This window comes from Rhipicephalus sanguineus, chromosome 2 (assembly GCF_013339695.2).
Source record: "Rhipicephalus sanguineus isolate Rsan-2018 chromosome 2, BIME_Rsan_1.4, whole genome shotgun sequence".
NCBI lineage: Eukaryota > Metazoa > Arthropoda > Arachnida > Ixodida > Ixodidae > Rhipicephalus > Rhipicephalus sanguineus.
In genome coordinates, this window is record NC_051177.1 from 93453914 (window position 1) to 93481667 (window position 27754).

Genomic DNA, 27754 nt, shown 5'->3' on the forward strand with positions numbered 1-27754 from the left:
GAAACGCAACCTCCATCCTCAGCCACTGCCAGCTTGAACTTCCATCTAATATGTGCCATATTTACTTAAAAATTTCTCGGCTTGTCTTTTACGATGCACACGGAGTCCACGACATGTGGTTTCTGAAAAAAAAAAAAGAATGAAAGGCATTAAAATCAGGCTGGAGAAAAGTCGAAAATATAACAACACGTATTTCCTAGCTATATATTAACAAAGTCAGCGTCACCTCTCTGGTTGATATCTGCTGCAGCTCGATGTGAGTCCTGTTGATGAGATGGAGCTTCGTGAAGCCGTAGTCAGATATTCGTGCGGCGCTCCATGGTTTCGGGTTCGTAACAAAATGCGAGAGATTCTCCCAGTTTCCCTGCGCGTGGGCCATTGTTAGAAAACTTTAATCGTATTCCCACTTCATACCGAAGCTCATGTTCGTATCAATAACGCAGTATGGCAATCGTAAGGCAAATTAGGTGCTGGAAAACCAAGCAGACATCTGATTGTTTTAAAGAATGCACCCCAGAATGAAGTTTTACGCAATTTGTGTTTTCTACGATGTTTTAAACTTCGAACATTGTGTGTTATCTTGCAACGCAGTCCACAAGTATGTGTAAAGGGAGACAGCAGACCAGATATACATAGTGATTAGCTCGCTTTTTTTGTTTTGCATTTGAATTTCTTTCGTAATTACATAGCTTGTTGTACAATACAAAGTACACACATTTTTCGGGCCCAACAAATTTGTTAAAATGTCCCTAGACTGTCGTTTTCACGAGGGTAGTAGACACCAGAATTAACGAATATGGTGATAGGCCGAGTTGGCTGTTCTGTGCAGCGTAATCGAAAGTATGTATTAAAAAAAAATATATGCGTTACTCGAAACCATTGCTGCCACGTACGCCGCTTAAAAATTGCAAGAGTATCATGACTTTGTATCCGCAGCACATTTCGGAGACGTTTCTTTAGAAAATTCTCAGTGTGTGTGAGCCAAAAGAAAAGAAGAGTTAGAGCCTAGAGGTTAGAATATAATAAAGAATTAAGGTAGTGCGAGTTAACAGATCATGAGCTACGGAATCAGAAACCCAGAAAAAGGTTACGTACCTGAATGCGCTAGTTTCTCGCTTCGCTTGTAATCACTTTTTGCAATCCTCCAATATTTCTGCATTTTCATATCTCTAATAATGGCTGAGGGCTGATGTGATTTTCATGCTGTTGGGCACGGACCCAACAACATATATGTGAACGGACATATATGTGCGTAAGTAGCAAAGGATAATCGGATATAAGCTACTTCTCAGATTTTTGATAAGCTCCATTTTACCCCATAAAGCAAAAGCGGCAGAAAGGAGCGGCAGAGCAATATATGCATAGAGTAAAACGTATTTCTGAGAGGTGAGTTGACGCAGCCCACAAAGAACGTACAGAAGTTTAAAGATTTCCAAACACACGGGTCCAAATATCTAATCGAGAATAACAAAGTACATTCAGCAAAGAATTTGCTCGAGATCAGTGTGTGACAATCCGCACAAGTTTCACCTGTGGTCTTAAAGACATTTTTGTGCTTGGAAGTAGAAAAGTGTTGTTTCCATGCGGCCGCGTATGATTGAAGTGAATAGTGTGTCTCTTTTGGTGACAGCCGGGATAATGTTGAAAATGAGCGAAAAGGAGTTTCGCTCTACCGCTTAAAATGTTGTCAAGAGTTTGCGCTCAGAGGGGCGCAGTTTTGTAAACATTTATGGTAAGTCAGCGCTTCATGGAAGGCCTTCGAAGGTGCGCAAAGTGTTATTTGTGTTACTAATAAAATGTTTAGCGGTCTATTCGTGTCAATAGTTTAAACAAAGAGTAACCAAGGCGATAGAAAAAGTGCATTACACGCTACGGATTGTCTTCCTCGACATTTTCTTGTCATCCGCTAAACTTGTAGATTGCACTTCGAGTGCATAAGAAAATTGTATTTGTCATACACGGGCTGCGCGACTGGTAGTTATCAATTTCGCTATGATTTCTCCCTGCCAATATACCTGTATGCGACTATATGAAGCGAAGCTAGCTTTTAATGCACAAAACGCAGACTAAAATCCTAAAACGCAGTAACGTGGATCATGCACATTATGGTGAAAAAAAAAATTGGTTTCTTAAAAAAAAAGACGCATTTGCGTGTCCACTATTTCGCATTTTGTTTCTTACAACATATCGCTATATACACTTACGAAGGTGCACAATCCGCTTTCATACGTGCTTGAGGTGTCGATGGGTGAAACGAAGGCACTGGTTGGGGATTTTCACTGTATTCAGTGATGCACTATACACCCCAAGAAAAAAAAGGTGTCCTTTGACTCTTTTTTTGCCACACACGTGACTCGCGCATGTAAAACTCTCTTTAAAGAGGCACGTTGACTCTCTTTAGGAGAGTCGTGGGATGTATAACTCTGTTTAGAGAGTCACATTGACTCCCTTTAGGAGAGTTGTGGGACAAACAACTCTCCTACCGGGAGTCAACGTGAATTTCTCAAGAGAGTTATACATGTGAGAGTGACATGTGTAGCAAATGAGTCAAAGGACACCATTTTTTTCTTAGAGTGTGGTGCATCACTGAGTACAGCAATAGCTGTATGTTACTTCAGTGTAATGAAGTGAACATTTCTTGTGTACAACGTTGGACCCATTAGCGAATATGACGTGCAAGTCCGGCATAGACATGCATCGCGTTGGATTTAGAGGTATACGTACGGCAGCTCCTGTGACAACGTGTATGGGTGCCCCCGGGTTGACGTATGGATCCGTTCCGTTTCCTTTGTACACCTGTAATGGAGATGCGTGTCGCTTGTTGCAATGTGCCTGATTTTTTAGGGCAGCGAGCAACGGGTGACCCTCTCATTTCTCTTCAAATTGCTTACGGAGAGCACTCTGACTTGCATTTAATTGAATTTTATTTCTCCTTTTTTTACACGAAGTTTGGAAACGTTGTGTGGACGCATAGCCCCAGGTTAGTTTGGGTTTCAAAAATTAGCATTATATAGTGTCACTTCGGTAAAGCGCAATTAAACAAAGTTATAATTTCGAATATCGAATAAAGAATCAGTAAACAAACAATATACCACATGAAATAACCACACAAAAGAATAAAAAGACGCGTTATAACAGAGAGCACCTATGTTACATACTAAAAATGAGAATTAGTCATTCGACTAAACATGCCCTTACATTCAAGGTCCATCAGTTCTTCTAAATAGTGTTTTTCTAATGCTAGGAAAATTTGGAGACATTTTTATTTCGAAAGGAATGACATTCCAGATCTGATTACCAGGGAACAGTAACAGACATTCGCCATATACGTTGTTAGTGTGTGGAACATTCCAATTACCAAAGGTTAGTTGTCTACTAAAACGATAAAGGGTGCGAAACAATAACACGGTAAAAGGATGGTTGTAATTGACAACAGTGTATACATGTCTGGTTAGTTTTAATTTCCGAAGCAGGTCGAAGGTCATAATAAGTAATCGGGAAAACAAAGGCTTCCTGAGGTCATAATACATATAATGAGTAATGATTCTCACAACACGTGTTTGAAGTTGTCGAACTTCCGGTTTTCCGAATACTCGGAAAAATGTTTCAAAAATAAAACTAGTACCCAGTCGATGATTGTGGTTAAAGTTAAGAGTTATGTTGGATACACATGTGATATAGGAGCATAAGTTTTGCTTAAGGGCCAGTTAAATGTCAGGATGATTAGTGTAAATTTATTGAATGGGTTCATTCAAAGAGCGGACGCTTTTCTCGCGAGCAGCTGTGGTCGTTACGCCACCTGGCGGAGCAGAACTAAATGACACGTAATTCTTTCTACGTGGCCTCTGGGATCTGCTTCGACAACGCGCGAAACACAAGGGTAACCTAAGGAATACATCAGTGCACACGAACGCTGACGTGCGAGTGACGCTACGACGCTTCTAAGTCAAGGATTAAGGTAGGCTCCAGATTTTGTTTTATCTGCTGTAAACCACCAATTGAAATCTGTTATCATGAAAAATACAGCGCGTTAATGCGTCTTAGTACGCAAGATTCGTAACATTTGAACATCCATATTGTTTTTTTTTTCTTCTTATCACATTCTTAACGTGCGAGTCGTTAAATTGAGGTCAAATTTTGTAAAGAACGAGGAATTCGCATGGCTGGCGTACTTCTTTAACAAATCCCGATCTGTTGAATATGTACGTATCGTACTAGCTTCTAAAATACAGCGATTTTTGAACAAAACGTTATTCTTTCTTTACCCACCACGGTTGCTAGGCCTACACAAGTGAATCGTCTTGGTGGATCATCGATAGTGAAGAGTGAATAAGTTCGGGGCCACTTACGTGGGCACATGTTATTGAAACACAAATATGTACTTGACAAGTATGTATTAAAGCGGATTCGTGGTGCCTTGGGGTTTCTTTTCTATATGGTGGTTTTTTTTAAAGTATAAGCGGTAAACGCAAGGAAGCAAGCGAACCGTGTACGCACGGTAAAATAATTTATTCAAATGAGCGCGAAGCTCGATACCGCATTTTTTTAAAAATAAAGTTGTAAATTTGAGCGTTAGTGACAATATTATCGCTTGATGTAACTTGTACATTGTGTTGAATATTCAGCTGTTATGTGTACTGTAAAAGATCAAGCGTTGAACATAGTCCCTGTGCCATACTTTTATATTGTGTGGTACCCGTTGCAAGTCACTCGTCCTTTTACTGTGGATACAGCGCGTAATAAGCTTCGTATTAGCGTATATAGCCTAAGAATTAAGAAGAATTAATAAATGGACTATGAATTGTACGATCTATTGTGTCAACTTCAGTATCGACCACTCGCATCGTAAGTTGTGTTCATTTGGAGAAGCATTCGCAAAGCTCAACCTATATTTCTAGCTGGCCTTGAAAGCTTAGGGCGTTTGTGCTCACCACTCCGTCGTAGACGGGCCACAGGCGCTCGTACGAGTGCTGGTGGCCGGTAAAATGCAAGTCCACTCCGTACTTGAAGAAGAGCTCCTCCGGCCCATACATCTTTGTCAGAGGAAATCCCTTGCGAGCCTAGGAGGGGTGAATACATTTCCAGCGAGAGAGGCGTGATCCTCGAGAAAACTGCTCAGCTTTCAGCGGTGAAAGAAAGAAACATAAATAAAAAATAATGCAGGGTATCTAGTCAGTTATATAACCAATGCGAGGAGAACAGCTTATAACGACCGCCCCATTCTTGTTGCGTGGCCACAAAACAGGAGTGGCGTTTTACTGCATCTGTTTTGTTTCATTTAGTGATAGTGGTGAGCAGAAAAAAAAGTGAGTGAAAGACATAGAACTGTTCTTAGAAAACAAAGATAATCATTTGTTATATTTATAATCTGGTCATCGCAAGTGTTATAGATGTTTCTCGCTTTGGCTACATCATTATTTAGCTGTAAAAGTAGACTATGAACCCTCTGACCACAACTCATGAGGATGTTAGAAGATTAAGTTGATTTTTTTTTTATCGCGAAAGTATTATACAGCGGTCTACATAAATTAAACAACAAAGCAAGTTGTTGTTTTGAGAAAATTGTTCATTTTTGCGTGGTGCGATCGCTGACTAATTTGAGTTACAATAGTAGTCTCAAGATAAAGATAACCTCAGTGAAAGTTCAGTCGAATCACTTTCCGCAAACTTATTGTAGTAAAGCCCGGTGCTGAGTTTGTTCAAGTACAATGGCAGTGATAGTTAGTGCACATATTAGCTTAATCTTCGGGATTATGTCTTAAATTGTTCTTGCAACGTGTTTTAGTACAGTACTTTGCCTTAATTTTCAAACACCTACGGTTTTCTGTAGACGAGGCAAGGCGTCTACAATGCCCTACTTCTGTTTGTAACTTTATCTTTTCTTGAAAACGATAAATTTGCCAAGTCACAACGGCGAACGAAGGCACAAGGCCGAACTGAACTTCAGGCACGTTCGTGTACTTAAAATTCACACAGTGGCTAAAACCGCTACAGGTGGAGTTCCGGTGCACACTGGTCCCAGAGGTGCATCTAACAACTTTACCAGGAAGCTCTATGGCATGAAGTGCATGCCAGTCTATGCCCGATAATGGGGGAAAAAGAAACTGGCTACACATCGCAAAACCTTGTGCTTGTTTTTTCGGCTGGAAATATTGGTTTTCATGCTCCCATATCACGTTGCGCACGTATCTTGAGAGCAGCGCGTGAACAGCGTCACGTTTTACTCCTTTGTGGAAATGACGTCTCGTAGACGCTCGTGTATTGAGAGCGTTTTTGGGAACGCGACTGCCGAATTTTTATGACTGCGGTCGTTTTAATATGCGCTAGCCTGAGGAGCATGCAAATGTGTATCTTCGATGCCTGCTGTTAGCTACTGCTTCCACGATGTATTGAAACGCGCGACCGCCCTGTGTTCGTAGCTCTGGGAGTATATTGGCGTGCGCGACGAGCTATAGATACAGAAATGCCAAGTGCAGGCGCTCACGCTTATTAATTTCATTGTGTGTGTGAGAGAGAGAACTAAATGAGGGAAAGGTGGCGAAGCCAACCAGAAGTGAAACATTCCGTTTGCGACGCTATACATGGGGGAGGGGAAAGGGGAAAGGAAGATGAAAAAGGAGCGGAATGATGTGGAGGTGCACAAAAACAAGCAGACAAATAAAACAAAGAACGTAAAGCGAGGACCGGAAGTACTATTGGCCTAGAGATCGAACAGTGTCGGCACCTAGCGGCGAGCAGACGAAATCCCGTAGTGTGGATGGCTCCTTGCGTCGTCTGCTAGCCACACCGTGTTCGCATGTGCGCGAACGTCATGCACGTCCTCAATGGGCCGCTTATTGCGAGTTATTAGCAGAGTATCAAGTGCTTATACATGTGCCTACACAATATACACAAGCATTTCGCCTTCCAAGGCTTGTATGCGCACTAATAAGTGAGTGCATGCATGTGTCGGTATGGCGCTCGGTGTAATCATCGTGCCGTCCATTGACCGAAATCAGTGCAATGTGGGTGCCACCTTGTCGTTCAAGCACACCACATATAATAGGGCACTTGGCGTCGTCCTAAACGAAAGGAGTACTAAATGTCGAACTGTGAATGCAGATTTTGTTATTGTTTCTACAGTATGCAGAAATACGGGCTCTTTTTTTTGGTAGCCGCTCGAGCAAGAAGTAAATACTTATTTGGCCCAGTCGCGCAACACCAGATATATTGTAGTATAGGTAGAACACAAGCTAAGCACGCACGAATAAAACAAGAAAAAACATCGAGCACTGTGCAAAACACGACTGTCTCCGAAGGCCAGCACCCTGTTGATTGGAAGATTGCGCTTCCCTCACACGTAATAGGAACATTAGCCTGGCTTCGTGCACTATTGTGACAATAGAGGGCAAACATATCACCATTAGGCTGCAGTCACTGCGATTTATTCTCCGACAATTGGCTCAAATTGCTCACAGCAAAACACCGCTGGGTGCATTTGGATACGTGCCGCCAACCGCCTATCCACACTAACGCGGCGACGGTGCGGCCACCTCTAGCGTGATCTCGCGGCAAATTGCCTTTTCGACAGGCTGGTGTCGTGCGAAAAGTCCAAATGCCGGGTTTTTTATTTAGCTGAAAGCTGACAGTATAATCGCATTCCAAGATGACACAGCATGTCAAAGAACCTGAGTAAATGTGGCCGATTCAAGTACGAATATTCGAAGACGTTAGATATGTTTGCCGCAAACCGGGTAACTGATTTTCTGGTAGAAGTCACTGAATTAAAATATAGTGCTGCTGTAACTTACAATACTTTCTTCTGAATTGCAGTCTCTCAATCCTATATTGCTGCAGTACATCGGCCTGTGGGACATTGTGATGATCCATGGCCTTTTTGCCCTGTTTTCTGGTAGATTTGCCTCCTAGAAGAGTGGTAGACTGGAGCTATAAAATGGTACAAAGCAGCACGTCGCTTCTATAACGCATCGCTTTTTGTAGTGAGCGCAAAGTCGCTCACTGTTCCTGCCTGTATTCTGTATTTCTTGGTCATCGATATCTATCTATCTATCTATCTATCTATCTATCTATCTATCTATCTATCTATCTATCTATCTATCTATCTATCTATCTATCTATCTATCTATCTATCTATCTATCTATCTATCTATCTATCTATCTATCTATCTATCTATCTATCTATCTATCTATCTATCTATCTATCTATCTATCTATCTATCTATCTATCTATCTATCTATCTATCTATCTATCTATCTATCTGTCTGTCTGTCTGTCTAATCATCCCGCTCGCTTGCAACACTGCTTACAAACAAACAAATGGAAGAGTCAGCAATCAATCAATCAATCAATCAATCAATCAATCAATCAATCAATCAATCAATCAATCAATCAATCAATCAATCGAGCTTCTCACAACTGTACTCGTAGCAACTGGAATTTCTCCCACCATGACCAAACACGTACCTGCAGGTCTCTCTCTAACCAGCGATACTGCCGGGGAACCTGTTGCCAGCCGTATTTGAGATAAAAGTAGAACTCCGTTGAATAGCTGATAATGTGCGCAGGGCCGATGTCGAAGCTGCGAAAACAAAACATTGACTAAGTCTTTGTTTACGAGTAGCGACACAACAAAATGATAAAATGATGAACTGGACGTTTTTTCTCTTTAGTCTAACCTTTCCGAAATTTACCTTTTTGTGAAGGTAGGCATCTACTTACAAATGCAACTTGGAAACTCGACTCTCTATGACCATAACCTTGCATTGTTATTTGCATCTAGGCTGACAAAAAACGTGAAATTCTTTGTCAGTGGCAATAAATATACTCAGTCAAAGCAACTTCACGTATGAAACCAGGTGCGAGAGCGCGAGAACGTATCGAATATCAAAAGTAACAATTTATTGATGATGGTTAGTATACAGAGAAAGGTATAGTAAACTCTAACGCACGTCTGCTAGAACGGCCAAACAACGAATAAATATTTCACGTGATGCAATGAAACCGCTGCTGCATAGTTTATTTATGGAGATATATCCACGCTTCCTCTTACCTGTAAAAGAAGTTGTTCAGCGTTCCAGACTTGTCCATCATGGAAAAGCGGTTTGCGTAATTGGAGAAGTTGCTGCAAAGTAATAAAAGGTCGTCATAAATAAGGATAAAAGAAACGAGAAGTGTAAAACGGTAACGCGTTTGTGCGCAGTGGCAGTTATCAGGTGCTTGTGTCAAAAAAATATTGACGTGTGTTTCCTAATTTACATATATCAGTAACTGCCAGGTGAACGGCCCAAAAAAGTAACGTTGGTTATTGTCAGTTTCTCCCTAATAGAATAAAGTGTAAAGATTGCATATTTTATGTTCGTGTTTCATGTATGTGATGTAACTATGGATTCATGGAAAAATAAAGCGTTGCGAATACGTTTTTAGGCACAAGTCCCGAATGCACGATAGTTGTATTTAAGTAGCCCATTGAGTATAAACACTGAACTCCTTCTGCTCATACGATATCGCGTAGTGCCATCTACATTCTAAGAGAAAAAAAGAGTCGCTTGACTCTTTTTTTGGAGTTCCGGCTTGCCACTTGTATGACTCTCTTTAAAGATACGACTCTCCGAAGAGAGTATAATGATCTGACGGATGATAATGACGGATCGCTTTAAAGAGAGTAATATATGTGGCAAGCCAGAACTCTCAAAAAAGAGTAAAATGACTTAGAGTGCATCCTAAAACAGTTGCCGGGTTAAGAATGAATCGTGTACTTACTATGCGCTCTCATGGTTGCCGACGGCGGTCATATAAGGAACGTAGGCAGCAATCGGTTCAATTTGTCGCATGAATTCATCTCCGACCTTTGCGTCTTTCTGTCGAGATACGTTTTTAATTAGAAAGCGTGCAGGCACTTCCCTTATAATAATGCTAGCGAGGTTCTGTTTTCGTGGATGCGATGGTACAAGGAATGGTACTGATGCGAAAGAACTGCTTCTACGTGCGAGCAAAGTCTTGAGTTATCAGCACGTCCAGTGCCTCACAAAGGTGTCAGGCTGTAGACCGGCATTTCCCGTAAGACGAGAATTATGAATCGGCGCTTCCCAGAAAGTCAAGAGTCATTCTATTACGTCAGCAGTACACCTTGTATATCCAGACCCCCTTGGGGCGTTTTCGAGAGCTAAACCACATAAACCAACTAAGCCAACCTCCATGGCCTTAAAAAAAAATAATAAATGCCGCGCTGATGCATCGCTTGCTCACTCCCCCCCCCCCCCCCGAAATTAATCTCCCCTTTTTATTTTTTTATTGACTTAATGTAAAAGGAGATGCAGGCGCACAAATAAGGCACCGGCTACTCCTTAGCCCTTGAGTGGAGATCAAGCATACAACATAGAAATAGCATACAAGCAGCAGTACACGTAAATTAAGCGCACGAGCACACATGGAAAAACACACTCCCACACACATATCAAACAGCGAAATCGTAACGTAAAAAGAAATGTCCGAAAGGCAATTAATAATGTCTCTGATAATGCCACTGGTCAGAATTGAACCTAATCGGCACATTCGGGCAACATAGCAATCAAAACGTCTGGTCATTTTGGGGATGAATCCGATGTTTAGATAGTTCTTCGCTCTTCAAAGTGAATTCCAGCTTCTTCATCTTATTCTTAAAGCGAAAGATTCAACTCAAACAATGCAACGTGTATGAGCAAAAAATATTGTGTGTAGTAGATGTGTGATATTCAGTCGGCCGCTTGCCTTATTAACACGTTCACTATAATATTTTGTCTGGTATTTGTCCTGCAAAGTGCAACGTAGCATGCAGACAGATAGGAGAGTTTGTTCCTAGCTTCTCGTGTTCAGTGAACGCTACTATTGGCGAATGACTGCCACCGCACGCACGCAGGCACGCACGGACACATGCACGCGCACGCACACGCATACACATTTTAACCGGTGATGTCAATATTAAGAATAGATAAATATGTTATGAAGATAGATATATAGAGCCATAGACAGAGATACAGCTGCATGGAATCTTCATGAGGCGGCGTTTTTTTTACCTTCCCGCTGTTTTACTTCTTCGAGCCGCTCATTGGCAATTCCTACGCAACTTTAAAGACATACAATGTCAACGCAAATAATTATTTGATCAGAAATAAAAAAAAACGAACAAACAAGTGGGAGGCTTTAAGTGTCGCAATGTCTTAAATTTTTTAGACAATTACGTGCTCCTGCATGACGACCGTTAATGCTACTGCACGTGTTCAGAGAAGCAGGACGCCGTAATTCTGCACAACTGTTGAATAAATTTTATTGCGATAGCAATTATATGGACAGTCTCGACGGGTTTTTGCCGTTGCCGTTGCCGTCACCGTCGCCGTCATGTCCTTCCGATATGACGTCCTAATTGATAAGATCCCCCCGCGCATTGTATGTTCTACCGCGGGTAAAAGCGGGCGAGCGGGGGCGAAGAACGCGGCCGAAGCAGCGATCAAACGAGCCGGGCCCATTTCCGTCGCTCCGAGGGTGCATGCTATAACATCACCCCGATCGGGAGGCCTGCCGTCGAAGCAGACAGGAAACGCCCCGCGCGTGTTTAAAGGGACACTAAAGGCAAATAACAACTTATGTCGGAGTGAAAGCTCAATGTATGACAACTTCTACAACGGCAATATTATCAACAACAGTGCCCTACTTACCGAGAATTGAAGTTAAATGTATCACATGATGAGCGCCACGAGTGGGACATTTTCGAAACGATCCCGATGACCTATGAGAGTCTGCCTACAATAAATCACTAGTAATCAAACTAGGAGCAATAAAAGAAGAACCTTCCGTGCATCAAAAGACGTATTAAAATGCTGTTTCTTCGTTTCCGTTTGATTCATGGAAAAAAAGAACCTCTGTGGCGTTGCCATGGGGAACGGCACGCGTGGTTCAAAGGTTCCGTTTTCGCCGAACTGCGCTTCGCCCGGCGCCCTGCTTCGCTCACGCGGTCGTGTCTCAGTGGTAGTTTCGGGATCGCGTACTGCCGCGTGTGTTTTGCGCGCTCGTGAAAGTCGCTCTGACAGAGAGTTCGACAAAATGCCGCATGCAAGGACGCCGGCACTACGAGCCCTCAGCAGCATACCGCGTTCATCGGAGCTCAAGTCGCTGAATTGGAGCCCAGCGTCGCGAGCCAATGTCTCGTCAAGTTCTCCGTCCACATCCATTGCGTCCATTGCGGCAAGCTTCGATGGCTTCGATGGCTGTTGTTGCTGCTGTGGGTCCCGCTACTTTCGCTCTGCTGCTACTAGTGTCGGCGGCCGCGCAGTAAAGGTGGGCAACGTTGGGCACGGCAGCAGTGACGTATGAAAGTCGGATTTCAGGCGAGTGATTTGAAGTAAGCTAACGCGATGCGGACCGCTAAAACGTGATTTTATTTCAAAATAAGCACTTCCCTGGCATAAAAGTAGCACTACGAGGTTTCTGAACCGCTATTTCAACAATCAACGTCGATTTAATATTTGCCTTTAGTGCCCCTTTAACGACCATGAAAAGACACGAGGTGGGGGGCGGGGGGGGGGGGGGTTGTCGCGCGAGCAGCCACATTGAACTTTGAATCTAAGGGCGCGGTCGCGCGCGCGCGCTATCTCGAAAGCTATCACAGCGGGCGGCTCGTATACCTTTCTACGTGCTGCGCTCTCAACGCAAAGTGACTATGCGGAGAGCATCTCTCCCTGAAGCGGCCGTATTCTCTTACACCATCGTTTTGTAGTTACGCGAGATCGGATACAAAACAGTTAGCTGCCAGCTTCACTTCGTATAACAATACAATTTGTTGCTATCGCGTTCATTGCTTCGCCCGTGCGGTGAAACCGCGAATTTTTGGTTATGTCATCAAGAATTACGACTTTGGCAAGAGGGAAATTTCGCCCTTGCAGTGAGCAGCCGCTACTGTCTGCTTCGGAGCTACGCCGTCTTCTCCCGCGTAATACAAGATGGAGTCATTAAAGCTTCATTCAACCTCTCGTTTTAGGCGTGCTGCCATGAGCTCGCATTTCGAATCGAAGAATTTTCCGGAACCACCCGAACGCCAGGAAAGACATTAGCTTTCGTTGCTTTAGACTGGATATTTTCAGGCAAAGCCCAGCGAACGTGGCGATCGCCTCGTCCGTGATTTCCCACCGGCACCTAATGGGAACTCGCCACAAGTGCAGAGGTAGTTATGGAGAAGGAGAATTTACGGCGTACAGGTGCACTGCGACGGCATCAACTGGTGTCATATATCTCAGCCTGTGGCTCCTATATATATTAACACACACGGAGCCGCTCTAGATTCAGTGTACCCGCTCTAGAAGCGAGCCAATGGGGCTTCAGCCGAAATGGTACGACATACTGAATGACAAGAATAACGCCTTCATTAAGGCTTCTTTATGTACGCAGTCAGAGTGAGTTGACCTCATGAAACGGGCAAAGAATTGCGGGTGCATGCTTCCTTAATTCACTGCGTCACTGTTTAGCCAAGTAAAAAAAAGAAACAATATTGATTTGAAAGATTGGTTAACAACACATATAATAATAACACTGTGAATACAACGATTAAACACACACAATAAAAAAATGAAAGAAGTCAGGGACGAACTACAAAGAAAAAAGAAAGAAAACAAACTGTGGAACACATTAGTAGACAATAAACTATTTCGTCTAATTAAATTATTTCAATTCACGTTTGAATCCATTGAAAGTCGACTTAAGCTAACGGGGTCAGTCAGTCCATCGGTGTAGCGCCTACAACGAGGTTGTAGTTTTTCTAGTGCTGAAATTAAGCTATTAAAGGCGGTGTGCGTGATTCAAACTACACGCTTCTTTAAAAAAAGAAAAAGCATTTGATGTTTTTATATCCTATTTTTTATCTTGACTAGACTTCTATGTGATAGCTTGTATGCTCTTCTTTACACCAATACAGGGTTTCCCACCAGTCTTAGCTAAAACAAAAAAAGAAAAGCTCGGCCAATTTAGATAGGAAAACTGATTCTGAGAGCAAGGAATCACTATACATTGAATGCGTTGCATAAAAGAACTCCCCCTCTGCGGACAGAAAAAATTCGGTACATGTTTCAACTGCAAAAGCGCAGTGTCGTAAACCCACAAAATGTTCTAATGAAACCTGTTATTTTTCACCGCTGCAGGGTGTGTCGCGAAGATTCTGATTTCAGAGAAGTTCAGGCGATGTACGTTTGCCTTAGTTATACGCAAAAAAAACCCGCATTTCCCCGAAGGGGAGTATGAGGAAGTGCGAAGCACGGGCTGATGCTATGAGGCGGCGCGCACGACTAAACTGCAGAGCCGAGCGAAGGAGACGGCAGCGAGAGAGCACGCGCCAGCCGACCCACGGAGGTCTGGCCGTTTTTAAGTGCAAAGCACTTTCACTGATGATGATGATCTGTCTTCCGAACTCGTTCCAAAGAACCCGCAACGCGTTCAACTTGTTGGCGGCGTTGCGCACGCCCGAGATGGGGCTCAGGTTGTTGTCGAACCACAGTCGATCGCACACCGCGCAGCTATATCCGAAGCTGCGGTCCAGGAAGTCTCGCTTGAAGCGCGCGTCCGGCCAATCGAATTCGAGGGCCCGTGCTCGCTCGCGCATCGCGCATCCCCGCGCCAGATCGGCTTCGGGGTGCTCGGCTCGCTTCGCACGCTTTCGTTCGGCGTCTCGCCGCCGGCCTGCATCACCACAGGCAATGCGCGGGGCGCGCGCAGCCACGGAGCGGAGGGCGGAGCGCGCGCAGTCACGTGGGGCGTGACGTCGCTGCGCCGTTGCTACAGACGCTCCTCTCCTCTGCTCGCGCCGTTGCTATGGGACGGCGGACACAGGGTCGCTTATAAAGTGCATTCGCACTTAAAAGAAAGAATGCACCAAAGAAAGTAACAGAACGCGTGCTGCCGTGTCCTCTTAGCGTTTGTTCTGTCATTCTCAGTTATTCTTTTTCGATTGTCTCGCGCTACTGAGGCAAAAATCTATTCGTACAAAATTTATTTAGACGCCTCTCGTATTCCGCGCGCAAATGCTGCAGCATAACGATTCTAATATGCCCACTTTAGTTAAGCGGACAACCAAGCCACAACGTTCGCGGCTTAGGTCGTGGGTCAGGTCCACAGGGGCGGCAGGTTGTCCTTTTCGTCCACTTTCACTTTCCGTTCATTTCATAATTACTGCGCTTGCGTTAAAATATTACAAACATTGCCCCTTAAGGTTTCCTCGCTTTATTTATATGCTGTCATTATACGGATGGGTCTAACAGTGGTGAAACACGCTGGACAAGGTAAAGATTCATGACGGTAAGAATAGCGCGTACGTAAAGGCACGGGACGAAGACAGATGCCACACGACGGCGCGAGCGCTGACTATAAGCTCCTTATTGCCTGAGTTTGCCGCGTATAATTATATACACGAACCGTCAGCAAGAAACTAAAACATTATCAAGTTTTATCAAGCAAGCACTATCAAATCAAGCAAAGAGCTTGTGTTTTTGTATCGTTGGCAATCAGCAAAAGGTCGAGCTGTATGAACGGATTTCCCCTATTCTCCTTTTCAGTTTCCGTTTCTTGGTGATGTTTGATGTATATACAGATATAGAGAGGTTTATTGTGACAGAAACGCTGAGACGTCGGCCTGAATCAATTTTCTGGCCTGCTACTCAGCGTTAGGAAAGGGAAGGGGGTGGGAAAGAGAGGAGAGAGGTGTTGACGATGATGAGGAGGAATGTGGTGATGAAACGAGACCTTGAATGTCCAAAAACTATTTACAGTCTCTTGTCGGGTTTCATCTCGCGCAAAAACTTGTTCAGAACTTTCAGAATATTGCGCCGATGTCGAGGTGGAGGCCCCAGCAGAACCTACTATACGTGGCGAACGTAGGAAATAAGGGGTTGATAGCGCTCGTGTAATGGCGTGGGTTCCTTCACCACGTACTTTTAGGTTCGTGCTGTTCTTACCGCCTGGGTCTAACCAAAAAAAAAAAAAAAAGAAGAGACTCTCTCGATTTATTCGTTCGTTCAGTAAAGTCGAGAAACGCGTGCATCAAATACGATGTTTGAAAAGAAACAAACGGAGCTGTGTAAGAAGCTACGGTTCTTTATTCACACAACAGCTGAACCGTTATGCAGTGAAGGCAATTAATTTTATTGGCTTTGTTTGCGTGGACGTTTACATAATTCACCCTGAAGCACTGCGCGCCATTACTTTGCAATAAATAACGATGAATAGCAAAGCATGAAGACTGGCCCTAAGATAACCAACGAAAGAAAATAAACAGACAATCTTGGTAACGAGGGGGGAAACCATTAACCACGTGGCTCATGAACCCGCTTGAGCAATCGTCCTTTAACAGCTGCCGACACCCCAAATGCTAAACTTGTCCGCCGGATTCTATTCTACGCTCTCGTCGGCAAAAAAAGAAAGGCGCATTCCTCCCGAACGCGAAAGAATGGGACGAAGGATTAATGACGACACCGCATTCATTTGCGTAGGCAGCTGTCAACACGGGAGTCCATTTTTCTAGGCTAAAGGATGGAAGTCCACCAAAAATTAATAGTTCTGTCCACTTTTGCGCCTCATTATCTCATACATGACGACGTATTTCTTCCTGTTTGCTCAAGTGGTCGTTCTGAACGCGATGAATGACGCACAATCCTAAGATCCTAAGAAAAACAAGGCAGTAGAAACGTATCAGTTTAACGGAAACTGCTTCTGAGGAAACATTGCCGAATCGCTACAGTCTTTTGATCTAAAAACCACGACGTCTCAGTGAGCAGGTTTTATTAGGCCATACGCGAAACCACACTGATTGCGGCGTGGCTCGCGAAAGAATCGTTCGTGGAGAAACTTGTTATTCATAGAGCTGGAAACTGAAAATAAACTGTTATACGTACCGAATGCATGTCGTAGGCAAAGTCACCTAAATGGATAAAAAGAAAAAAAAACAAAACAAAAAAATGACGTCAGTATGCTTTATGGCGCACGTTTCGAAACGGCTTTCGAGCGAGCCCCAAACGAGCTGTCAGTCGCTAGTATTTTAATGAGCCATCGCTATGCATACCGGATGCTTGTAAATGTTGTTGGGAACGCTGGTACTTCTCTGAACATAGTGTTGCCCGTACAGCCTGAGCCCTGCATAAGCGTGCGGGCCGTTTCCTGTGACCCACAAAGTCATTAATAAGTCTGCGCGTAGCCCGAGGCGAAGACTTCTCCGCATGTGCTCTATTCACTTTATCGCTGTCTGGTTACAAGTCATAAACTGTAGCTCGGAACGCATCAAAGAAGAGTATACACTGTTCGAGAGATCTGTGAACGTTCCTTCTTGAGCAACTGATGCGGTTTATTCGTACGGTTGTCATAACTTCTTTCTGATGCTTTACATTCGGGCTAAATTTTATGAGAAGATGCTTTTAGAAGAAAAAATTAGGTCACGTTGTGACATCTGTAAGCGTCATCGGAGGGTTATTCTAGGAGTAAGACTTCTTCAAAGATCACTATTTGATTTGGTACACGGAACCTTGTTTACAGGATGTAATGCCACCTTGACCGAGTTACGGTTTTTACGACACTTTGCCTGTTATTTTTCCGGAGCATCCGTAACTTCTCTTGCGTTTTCAGCGTCGCTCGCTGTGATCCTAGACCTCTATTTATCTCTACGCTGATCGCAACACATCATTAGACTTTTACCAAGTTCCGTGCCTCAGCACACAGTAAACAGCATTGAGAAATCGTTTAACAGTGAACGTGGCCGAAGCGGCGAAGCCAACGTTCCGTAAACAGGACTCGACTCAAGAGAAGACGAAAACATTGGCTCCGGAGTAGGCGTGCTCATCAGAATTCTGCGCAATGGGGGGGGGGGAGGGGGGGGGGAGGAACAAATTTTCCTGTAGTTGGCCGTAGCATGTCACGCGTTAGTCCTGCGCATTAAAAATAACGTGAATGCATGTGGAGGGGGGAGGGGGGCAGAATTGGAGCCCCTCCCCCTCCGCATAACTAGGAAGAGAGCCCCCCCTCCCCCTCTCGAGACCTCCCCGTGCGCACGCCTATGCGCCCCCATGACATTCTCCGTTCAACGATTTCTCATCACTTCGAGCATTCATCTTCCTGAAGCAAAAGGAGCTTGATTTACCGGTATCCATCTTCCTCTGAGCTTCCGTCTTGTTTGCATAGTAAATAGTAAAACAATAGCGTCAGACTAACGTCAGTGTCTTTTGTTCGTGTAAGGTGCCTTGGTTGCACGTGCCAGGAATGCGAGTTTAGTTCAAGTTTATACTTCGTACCTCTCCGACGGCTTTCCGGGACATCGCTCCAACCGTAGCTCCAAGCGAGCTTTAATAAACTTTAGTACATAGGAAGAGTTGAGTACTACTAAGCAGATGGGTTAACCCGTTACGTCTCAGCCGACTACCTCTCACGGAGTAACAACTGATGTCTCCGTACATTATGTACATTTCCTTATTTCGGTTCTTTATTTTCTTATACCCCCTCGCGGAGAGGACGGCTTATCCTGATATCAATAATAGAGAAGCAGGAGGTGTACAATGTATTAGGCAGTAGGACAGCACGTATCGATAATGCATCCTACTAGATCATCGCAATAGGAGATAAGAAAACAAATATGTCCCGCAGAATCTATCCATATACGAGGGCCATTAGCACAGCACACATACTTTATTCAAGCTTCCATTGCAGCCGAATGATTGGAGCAAGACGGGGTGCGTCCGTTTGGCTTCCTCGCTCTATCCGTCAAACATACTCAGCGTCTCTAGAGACCCCTTAACCTTCCGTGCTGAAGCCGCGCATGTGCGTCTACTCTGTGGTAGAAAAACAATAGCGATGCTCTTTAGCCCTACTGTCGCCAGCATTCTGCGACCTTTTCGAGTGGTTGGCGTGGTGCACGTGGACAGATACATTGGTGAGCAATATGAGTGGCATAGGTGGCCACAAAATGTGGAGCTCACACACACTCACTCATGAAATATATCTTGCCCTTCGGGCTCACTCGGACTCAGACTCACCAAAGTTTTCCTCAACAGGACTCCGTCTGACCCAGACTCACTAACATTCATCTCAACCGGACTCACTCGGACTCACCAAAAAATACTCACCCGCACTCACTCACGACTCGATCTGAATCTGAGTTAGAGCATTGCACGGGCTCGGGCCTACCCGAAAACCCGGGCCGGGTAAAGTAGTTTTCACGGCGGGCCCGGGCCGAGCTTGGGTCTGAAGCTCCGGGCTTAGGGCCGGGCCCGGGTTTGAGGTGGCGGGCTCGGGTCGGGCCGGGCTTGGACTCTGTTCAGTTCTTAAAGGGACACTAAAGTGATACCACGAATCAGTCAAAGACTGATAAAGTGTACTCTGAGAACTCGAATGTAATTAGTTTCACCATCATAAGGAGAAAATCAAGGGCCCCAGAGTACCATTTCTAAATCTCGCGCCGAAATCTCCGCCGTGTGACGTCACGCATTTCAAACTGTATTTGTCGTATTTTGGGGACATTGGTTCAACGAAACGTCTTAAAACTTGGCATGTTAAGTCTATGGTCCTCTCAGAGGTCAATGTACTTAATTTTTACCGGTTAGGAACCGTACGTAGATCCCAGTAGACGCCTTCAGAATCTATGACGTCACGGTGTTTGTTGCACGATTTTCAAGGTGGCGTCGGCACCCGCATTTTCTTTTTGCGCGTTTTCTCGCTTACCAAGACTGTTGTCGCAGCGAGCGTGGTGATTATGGAATTTTAAGAGTAATTTACTCATAATAGAATTGTTTTTTTCTTTAGTGTCTGTTCCTTCGAGTGTGTTACTCCTACGTTGCGCGTACATGTATGTTTCACATTTTATCTCGATAAAACCATTCTTTTTTTTTTATGTGGGGCAAGCTATGGAGAAGTTTTGAGCGAGAAGTACTGATCTTCTTTCGCTTCTTGCATATGGGGCTACTTGATTTATCTGAAACGCGCGAGCTGAAAGTAAATACACCAGGCGCTTATACAACTAACATCTCGCTACTGCGTGCTTTATTTGCATTCGTTTTTATTTCATGTCCCAAAGTACTTGTGAACGGCGAGAAGGTGAACTCGTCAATTCGGCTTCCACCTACACCACAGAATCAGAAATTGCTGAGCAAGTAGCCAACGCACTGGCACTTTTAGACCCAAATGGATCGAGGATCCACAGCGATTCTAGGGCAGCCGTCCGAGCATTTGCCAAAGGAGTTATTTCCAGACAGGCTCTGGCAATTCTCAAAGGAAAGGTAATCAAACCACCCACGATCATTTGGTTTCCAGCTCAAATGGGAGAAATCAATGGTGCTCCCGCGAACCTCAACGAATCTGCCCACAATGCTGCACGAAGACTTGCCAACCGTGCAGCCACAAGGCAAGAAGATGCTGAGGTTTCAGAATGCAGAGATCACCTCCTCTCTTACAACGAGCTAACAAAGCACTTTTACCTAGGACGCAGGGTCTTCCCCCCTCCGCACAGTAAACGAAATAGAGCACAGGCCATTACGCTAAGGCTCTTACAAACAAGAACCTACCCGAACCCGCTGTTAACTACCAAGATTTATCCGGAGTTCTCTACTCCTACAACCTGCCAAACATGCCACGAAACAATAGATCTCACTCATATGCTCTGGCGTTGCTCCGCGTTACGCAGCGACAAGGAAAACACTGAAGAGCGGTGGGACGCAGCTCGGCGCAGTCCGACATTAGAGAGACAATTATGGGCAGTCCAACGGGCCCGCGAAGCGGCCGAAAGGCTAGGTCTTTCGGTCCCGACGTGGGAGCGGCCCGCTTCGGGCTAGGAAACTAGCACGACCTATTGGACCGCAATAAAGTTCTTTCATCCAACCATCCATCTATTCATCCAAATATTGTTCTGCAATCGCAGTGATAAATGTAATGTAATAAATTTATAGCTATAACTTATCATCGCAAGTGCCATCACGGAGCCCCATGGTGGGGAAGCGGAGTCCCGTTGCATAAAATCTCTAAAAAGACATTCTTTTTCCGTGGCTCCGTCTAGGCTCACAGAGGTCATGTAACGCGACATGGGCATGCACAGTCTGCTCTGTGTGCCCACATTGTTAACATCTGAGTGTTCGTCTTGTTCCGCTATATCAGGGGCCTCAAACTCGCCTCAGCTAACGGGCCGCATTCACAAAAAAGTTACTTCCGCAAGGGCCAGGTCAGTGACGAAGGTAGGAGTGGAGGCGGGGGGGGGGGGGAGAAGAGAATAGGTTCTACCAGATGTAAGCTAACGTTGCTATTTTAAAGACCTTTTTAAGATTTCATATATGGGTCACAAAGACTAAACTCTGGACGCCACTTCTGCAATACAGAGTTTTGTTTCACGGTTTTGTATCAACGCATGGTGGCTGCAGCTGGTGCCTCACGAAAAAAAAAATGTTTCAGGCCTGTCATGCCTGCGCAGCTCAAGAACGTACTTGTAAAGAAAAAAAAAAGTAAAAAAAGGGACGAAGATAGTCATGTGGGGGCCACAGGCCGCTAGTGAGAGGTCCGCAGGACCGCGTGTTTGAGACCCCTGCACTCTGTAGTACGAGAGCTACATGATACTGCCACAACAGCGTTGGAATGTGCAGGAATAGCGTAAGCCCATTGAACATGTATATTCATGTTTAAAGGCAGAGTACATTAGCTTGACGAAATATCTGGCTTGAAATAAGAATCACGAATTCCATGCCGGGGGATGTCCCCTTACCTCGAATATATGCATTCAATGAGTAAGCGTCGAGAAGCTTAATCGCACCTTTATTACCAAACTGGAATGAACCCCGAAAATAGATCAGCAATCACTTCGTCCACCTACTGCAAGCCCTACCAGTGCAGTCTTACCAGCGTAGGCCACCTTCTACCGGTACAACATAGTTAGGAAGGCATGCACCATTATAATACAAAAAAGAAAGCCCTGTGCAAGCCGTGCATAACAAACACTGCTGAAAAGTGCAAGGAGAAGCCCTCAGAGGCATTTATAGATTATACTGAAGAGTGGCACAACGTTCGGGAACGAGAGAAATGAAGGGATCAGCTGGGCAGCTATTTTCATTCTGCAGGGGTCCAAAAAGACACCCTAAATTTGCTCTAGAGGTGGAAATTAAGAACTAGGACGGCCCACGCCTTCACATTTCTCACGGCAGATGTGCGCCCCTGCGGCTAACGCAAGCACTGCGAAAAACATTAGCGCGGCAGGACATGTGATGCAACGGCGCATGGTGTGCTTATAGTGGAATCTCTTTATAATTTGATTTTTGTACAGTAACATGCGAACAAATAAACTATAAACTATGCCACAAAAACTTACAGACTGTTTATAATAGCAGTGGTGTGGTATATGAAAAAAAAGATGGTATGACAAATAGTTGCTTTTTCCATTCGGCTTCTTATACGTATTTCCTAAGTGTGTGCACGTGGTGCGCGCGGTTCGTTATCATTTTTATCTAGGTTAGTGTATTTACAACAAACGTAATAAATTTGACTTTTTTTTTCTCTATTTTTCTTGATGTGGCAAGGTGCTACTACGATCAAGACACATGTGCTACAGATCCAGAAGGGTGCACTTTGTCGTTACAGCACGCGTTAGAGGGACTCTAAAGGGAGCAACGATTTTTGGCATATTAGAAAATTACTCTTTCACAATTCGAAAATCACCACGCCTGCCGTGAGAAGACGCATGGGAAGCACGAAAACGCGCAAAAGAAATTACGGCTGGTAACGTCACCTTGAAATTCCCTCATCAAACGCGTTATAGATTTTCACGGCGTCTGCTAGATCCTACGCAGTTACTAATCGGTAAAAATGAAATACATTGTCTCCCGAGTTCTGGCCATACGTTTTACATACGAAGCTTCAAGGAAATTTCGACCAGCCAAATTCGCCAAAATACGAAAAGTACGCTTTGAAATCCGTGATGTCACGAGTGGAAATTTTGGCGCGAAATTTAAAAATGAAACATAGACCTTGATTTTCTCCTTTATTATTGAATCTCTGTTGGTGAAACTAGCGAGATTAGATTTCTCAGAGTATAATTTATCAATCTAAGCCGATTCATTATTTCGCTTTCATGTCGATTTCAATTTCAATATACCACTGCCGAACAAACGTTCATCGTACACCCAGTATGTCCACTCAAATGTTTCCACGGTGAGCCAGCCCCTTTTTATAAGAAAGTACCGTAGGTTAAAGTATACTTGCTAGTGGAGCATGCGCCGAACATGCGTAGATATATGCCGCTTGAAACGCCTTTGCGGTCTATTCTATCTTCGGGCAACACCACTTAGATTATTGGCTCGGGCCTCTGTCAGGCCCGATCTGGGGTCGGGCCGGGCCGGGCCGGGCCGGGTAGGCAAAACTGTTTCTCGGGTTCGGGCTGGGCCCGGGTCTCGCTTTGAGTCGCCGGGCCGGGCTCGGGCGGGTAAATTTGAACAAGTCCCGGGCCCGGGCCGAGAATCACGGCCCGTACAGTACTCTAATCTGAGTGTGTCTGAGAGAGTCGGCTCATGATTGAGTTTGCCGAACTACGATGAGAGGAAACACTGAAATTACCCTTAAAGGTCATAGCGGCTAAACGTAGTCGGCAAGAGTGAAAGTGTTAATTACACTAAATTCTCAAGCGGAAGGGAATCTCTAGCAGTTCAATAAGTCACATGCACATCGGTACATTGCGAGTAATCGTCGATTAAACACGAATTCGGCGTTGCCTCTCATATTGGTCACGACTGTACTCGCTTTCATTCTCGTCGCGATTCCTCTAAGAGGCTAGATCAAAATTCTTTTTGCTCAGTAACTAAATCGAAGTCAGACAACAGTGGGGTTTTGTAGAAAGAACAAAGTTGGGTAGTGGAGCCAACGAGGATCTCTCCCATTTAATAGGGGAGCAGTGCTTCGCAGCTTTCTTAAGAACGCTAATGAAACTGAGGCAGTGAGAAACTTTGACGGTAACTCCGTGGTGCTACTGAGCTTGTGTCTTCGCGCTTTCATGTTGAGTGACTCAGATATGTTTAACAGTCAACCTGTCACACGTCGTAGTTGTTTGTCAGGCGAAGCACGATGGCGTGGGTTTGATTTCCGGCACCGGCGGCGGCGTTATGATGCGGGCGGAATGAAATACCCGTCCACTTAGATTTATATTAGCGCTAATCCATAGGTTGGCAAACTCACTCATGAGTCGACTCACTCAGACTCACTCAGACTCTGGTTAGGCTGTGAGTCTGAGTGAGTCCGGGTGAGTAACATTTTGGTGAGTTTGAGTTCGAGTGAGTCCGGCTGAGGAACATTTTAGTGAGTCTGAGTCCGAGTGAGTCCAGTTGAAGAAAATATTGGTGAGTCTGAGTCCAAGTGAGTGTGGTTCAGGAAAATTTTGGTGAGTTTGAGTCCCAATGAGCATTCAGAGAAAAATGTATTCCTTGAGTGAGTCCGTGTGAGCGCAAATTTTTCTGTCGTTCTATGGCGTTAAAAGAGCAGTGACATAAAATTTCAAGCTCGAGATGTGGCCTTCACTCGATAGCTTTGTACGAAAGTTTTTTGAGCGAAGTATGAATTTCCTCATTTGAGCGAAGTATGAATTTCCTCAGAAGTTATAATATTTCGAGGACAAACATAGTACGAAAGCTCAATGGTGCGTCACAATGCGACATCGACTGTATTATGACGTGTTCAGCTGGCCCCCAGGACACGCCCCAGGCGTTGAGTGACGATGCGCTAGTAACTGATAACGTCAACGATCTCAGTGTTGTCATCGTGGTGCCGACTAGCAGCGACGCCTGGCAGCGGCTTCACCTCGATTGCCTGGGTTGGTTGTCTCAAGTCCTGCGTCGTCGTCACGCCGCTTCGGAATGATTTGTCGTGTGCTTGTGATAATTGGGAGCGGCGATCTCAACTGCATTACGTGCCAGCATGTCGTGAAACAGTTGTGCGCGTCATCCACCAGTGACTTTTCAAGTACCGCAAGAAGTCATGTCATGGTCGCGGATAGCTGCACAGTTTGTTTATAAAAGCTTCCAGGTAGGAGGACTGCGCATGCAATTTGCGTGTCTCCCCGCGTCTCCGCGATGCATTGGACGTTGGCTTTGCCAACGCCTCCTCAGGCGCTGACCTTACACACCCTGAAAATGTGCTGTTCTTTGGAGCTTGATTGTGACATAGGCCAACGGACGCCTGCCTGAGGACGAGACTCGCAGAGCTATATTGTACGCAGAGCGTCAAATGCGCGCGCTCGTGTGTGTGTGTGTTGTGTGCGTGCATGCGTGCGTGTGTGTGCGTGTGTGCGTGCATGTGCGTGCGTGCGTGCGTGCGTGCGTGTGTGTGTGTGTGTGTGTGTGTGTGTGTGTGTGTGTGTGTGTGTTGTGTGTGTGTGTGTGTGTTTGTGTGTGTGCGGTGCGTGCGTGCGTGTTGTGTGCGTGTTGGGGGGGGGGGAGGGGTGAAAGAAGGTGCGAGCCCTGCCGGCGCTGGCCCGGCGTAATGAAGAATCGGCAGACGCGAATGGTGTTCTGAGCAGTACGGACGTATTTAAATCCTTGAGTAAATCGTTTGTTGTTTTAAGTCAACGGACGGATTACTTTTATGGGCAAAATAGGAGCACCTGTCCTGTCCAAAACGTTTGTTCTCGTTCTGTGTTCTTGTTAGCCAGCATTGCCCGACCGTGCGTCTCCAGGTGCCTACTCGTCGCTGCTCAGACGGGCGTCGATTTCACAATCACTTCTTTGCAGAGGGTCGAAGCGAGAATGATTCCCGACGTCGCGAATCGCAGCGATTACCAATACCTCAGTATTTTCTTCATCACTTGTAGACACTGATGACGGTGGCGACGACGGTAGGTGGTGAGGAAGACATGACTACACGTGCGTGCTTAGCAGACGAAATGACGGCTGAAACTCGTGTCACCATTTTGTGCGGCCACGCGATCAGTTGGGGGCCCTTTCGGTGCGTGACTGCGGGGGTGACCACGCGGCAGCGCTGCCAGCGCTGCAAACTGGCGGGCTTCGCACCCGTTTTGAACCGCGCTCGTTACTGGTCATACCAATCAATATTACACATATTTAATCATCCTCCCGTGGCATTATCAGTGATGAATCGGTACTAGGGGTCGAAAACTACACGTGGACGCAAAAAACGCGACATGCGTAAAGTTGATGTCACTGCTCCTTTAATGAATCTCTGGGGAAGAAACTTAACTACAGAGTACTCCGCCCCGGCGTGCCTCATAATCACGTTGTGGTTTAGGCGCTTAAAAGCCGGAAATTAATCACCACGTAGCGGCAATGTGTCTGAGATGCGGCGCTGTTGGCAGTTAGACTCACGAAGAAAGGCAACAGGAATCTCTAAGGAGTAATGTTGAAGTTCGCAGTCTCTCCAAACGATTGGATATAAGGCGTATTCAAACGAGACAATTTCTGGGTGTTCACCTGTATGTAAAACAGCGTCAATTTGCTTCGTTTGAGCTTCCCGCTGCAACACTGCCAAAGAGCGAGCGTTCGCGCTGCCAAGGTCTCCGAACACAGCAATCGTAGCGTTGCTTCTGTCCCGCGGTGCCACACGGAACATGTACACAGCACTCCAGGCTTCGGAGCTCCCACAGTGATACACTGTATTAAAAAAAAAGGAATTATAATCCCGTCCTAAACAAAGAAAACGTTTACAACATAGGTTCAGACTATGCGAACTGGCGCTATTAACCACACGCTTGTAGAAGCGAGTGCTCGCTGTATTTTACAATTCATAAAAGTCCATGTTAATTCTTCAGAAACACGCAAAGTAGAAACGCAAATAACCCATTACTAAGGCACAACTATCTCTTATTATTTTGGTCAGCTTAGACGGCAGGCCGAGGGATCCGTAATGGCGTTGGTCACGGTATTAAAATTCTGTCTAGGACAAATTTTTCTTCAGCTACGAAACCTTTCTTGCGAGAAACGCAACCAAGGCTTTTTTTCTTTTTTTTTTTGTAGCTTCGGCGCTGCATTTGGCTGCATGGCAAACATTTTTCCAGATCTAGTAAATGGCACGGAATAGCTAAGCCGGCAGAACCTCAAAGCGATTCTTCGAAGCGGCATTGGCCAAGCGCCAGAAACAGGCGTGAGTGCAAATGGCACCTCTCGTCATTGAAATGCAACACCCCCCTTTCCTTTTTTTCTTTCAATTTTATAAATTACAGTTCGCCAAGCTACCTGTACTGCCATTCAGTCCCAGTCGTCATGTTCGAGCGAAACGTGAGGTCTTTCGGTTCGTCGAATTTAACATCGCTAAATCTCTGAGAACTTTGCCGTCACTGCACGCAATCGATTCCTCGAAGGTACACTTGGCTGAATGGCTATAAGGTGCGATTTGACGCGCAAATGTAAAGCACTCCAGCACACGCTTATTGAGAGTTCGTGTTCCCAGAAAGACACCTTCTCACAGCGTTCTTTTCATGTTGATGACAAATGCCACCAAGCGGACTCGAGGGGAAGGGAAATAAAAAAAAAAAAGAAAGTCAGGAACAGCAACGAAATATTGGCTTCACTTACTGTATTCAGTGTTGGCTTGCAGGTCCTTAAGCAAGACTCGATGAATATAGAGAACCCTCTTTTTCTTTCCTCCGTCCAGGAATCGAGTTGTGGAGCCTCGAGCCACGTAGTAAAAACCCGACGGACCGTACTCAACAGTGGGGGTGCTTGTAGGATCAAATGTTACCCAGGTGACCATTCTTTCGTATTCATTTGCTGAAAAGAAAAGAAAAGAAAG

The 27754-nt window shown here is 45.1% G+C and overlaps 1 protein-coding gene across 1 annotated transcript; it reads right to left on the reverse strand.

The window, feature by feature from the left end:
- LOC119383402 (acid phosphatase type 7) lies at positions 1 to 27754 on the reverse strand. Its single transcript, XM_037651513.2, has 11 exons — positions 27538 to 27754; positions 26437 to 26616; positions 16906 to 16931; positions 9761 to 9858; positions 9051 to 9122; positions 8465 to 8579; positions 7791 to 7904; positions 4932 to 5060; positions 2725 to 2796; positions 227 to 364; positions 1 to 122 (listed from the first exon to the last, which is right to left on the reverse strand). The coding sequence occupies exons 1-11, from the start codon at positions 27713 to 27715 to the stop codon at positions 66 to 68; spliced, it is 1179 nt and encodes a 392-aa protein (XP_037507441.2). The 5' UTR covers positions 27716 to 27754; the 3' UTR covers positions 1 to 65.

Excerpts from the sequence above, each read along its gene's own strand:
- LOC119383402 (XM_037651513.2), bottom strand. The coding sequence starts at position 27,715 with ATGGTCACCTGGGTAACATTTGATCCTACAAGCACCCCCACTGTTGAG. Across the intron at positions 8,580-9,050 it reads CTGAACAACTTCTTTTACAG|CTTCGACATCGGCCCTGCGC; the intron begins GTAAGAGGAAGC and ends TTGTTTTCGCAG. Across the intron at positions 123-226 it reads AGCAGATATCAACCAGAGAG|AAACCACATGTCGTGGACTC; the intron begins GTGACGCTGACT and ends TTTTTTTTTCAG.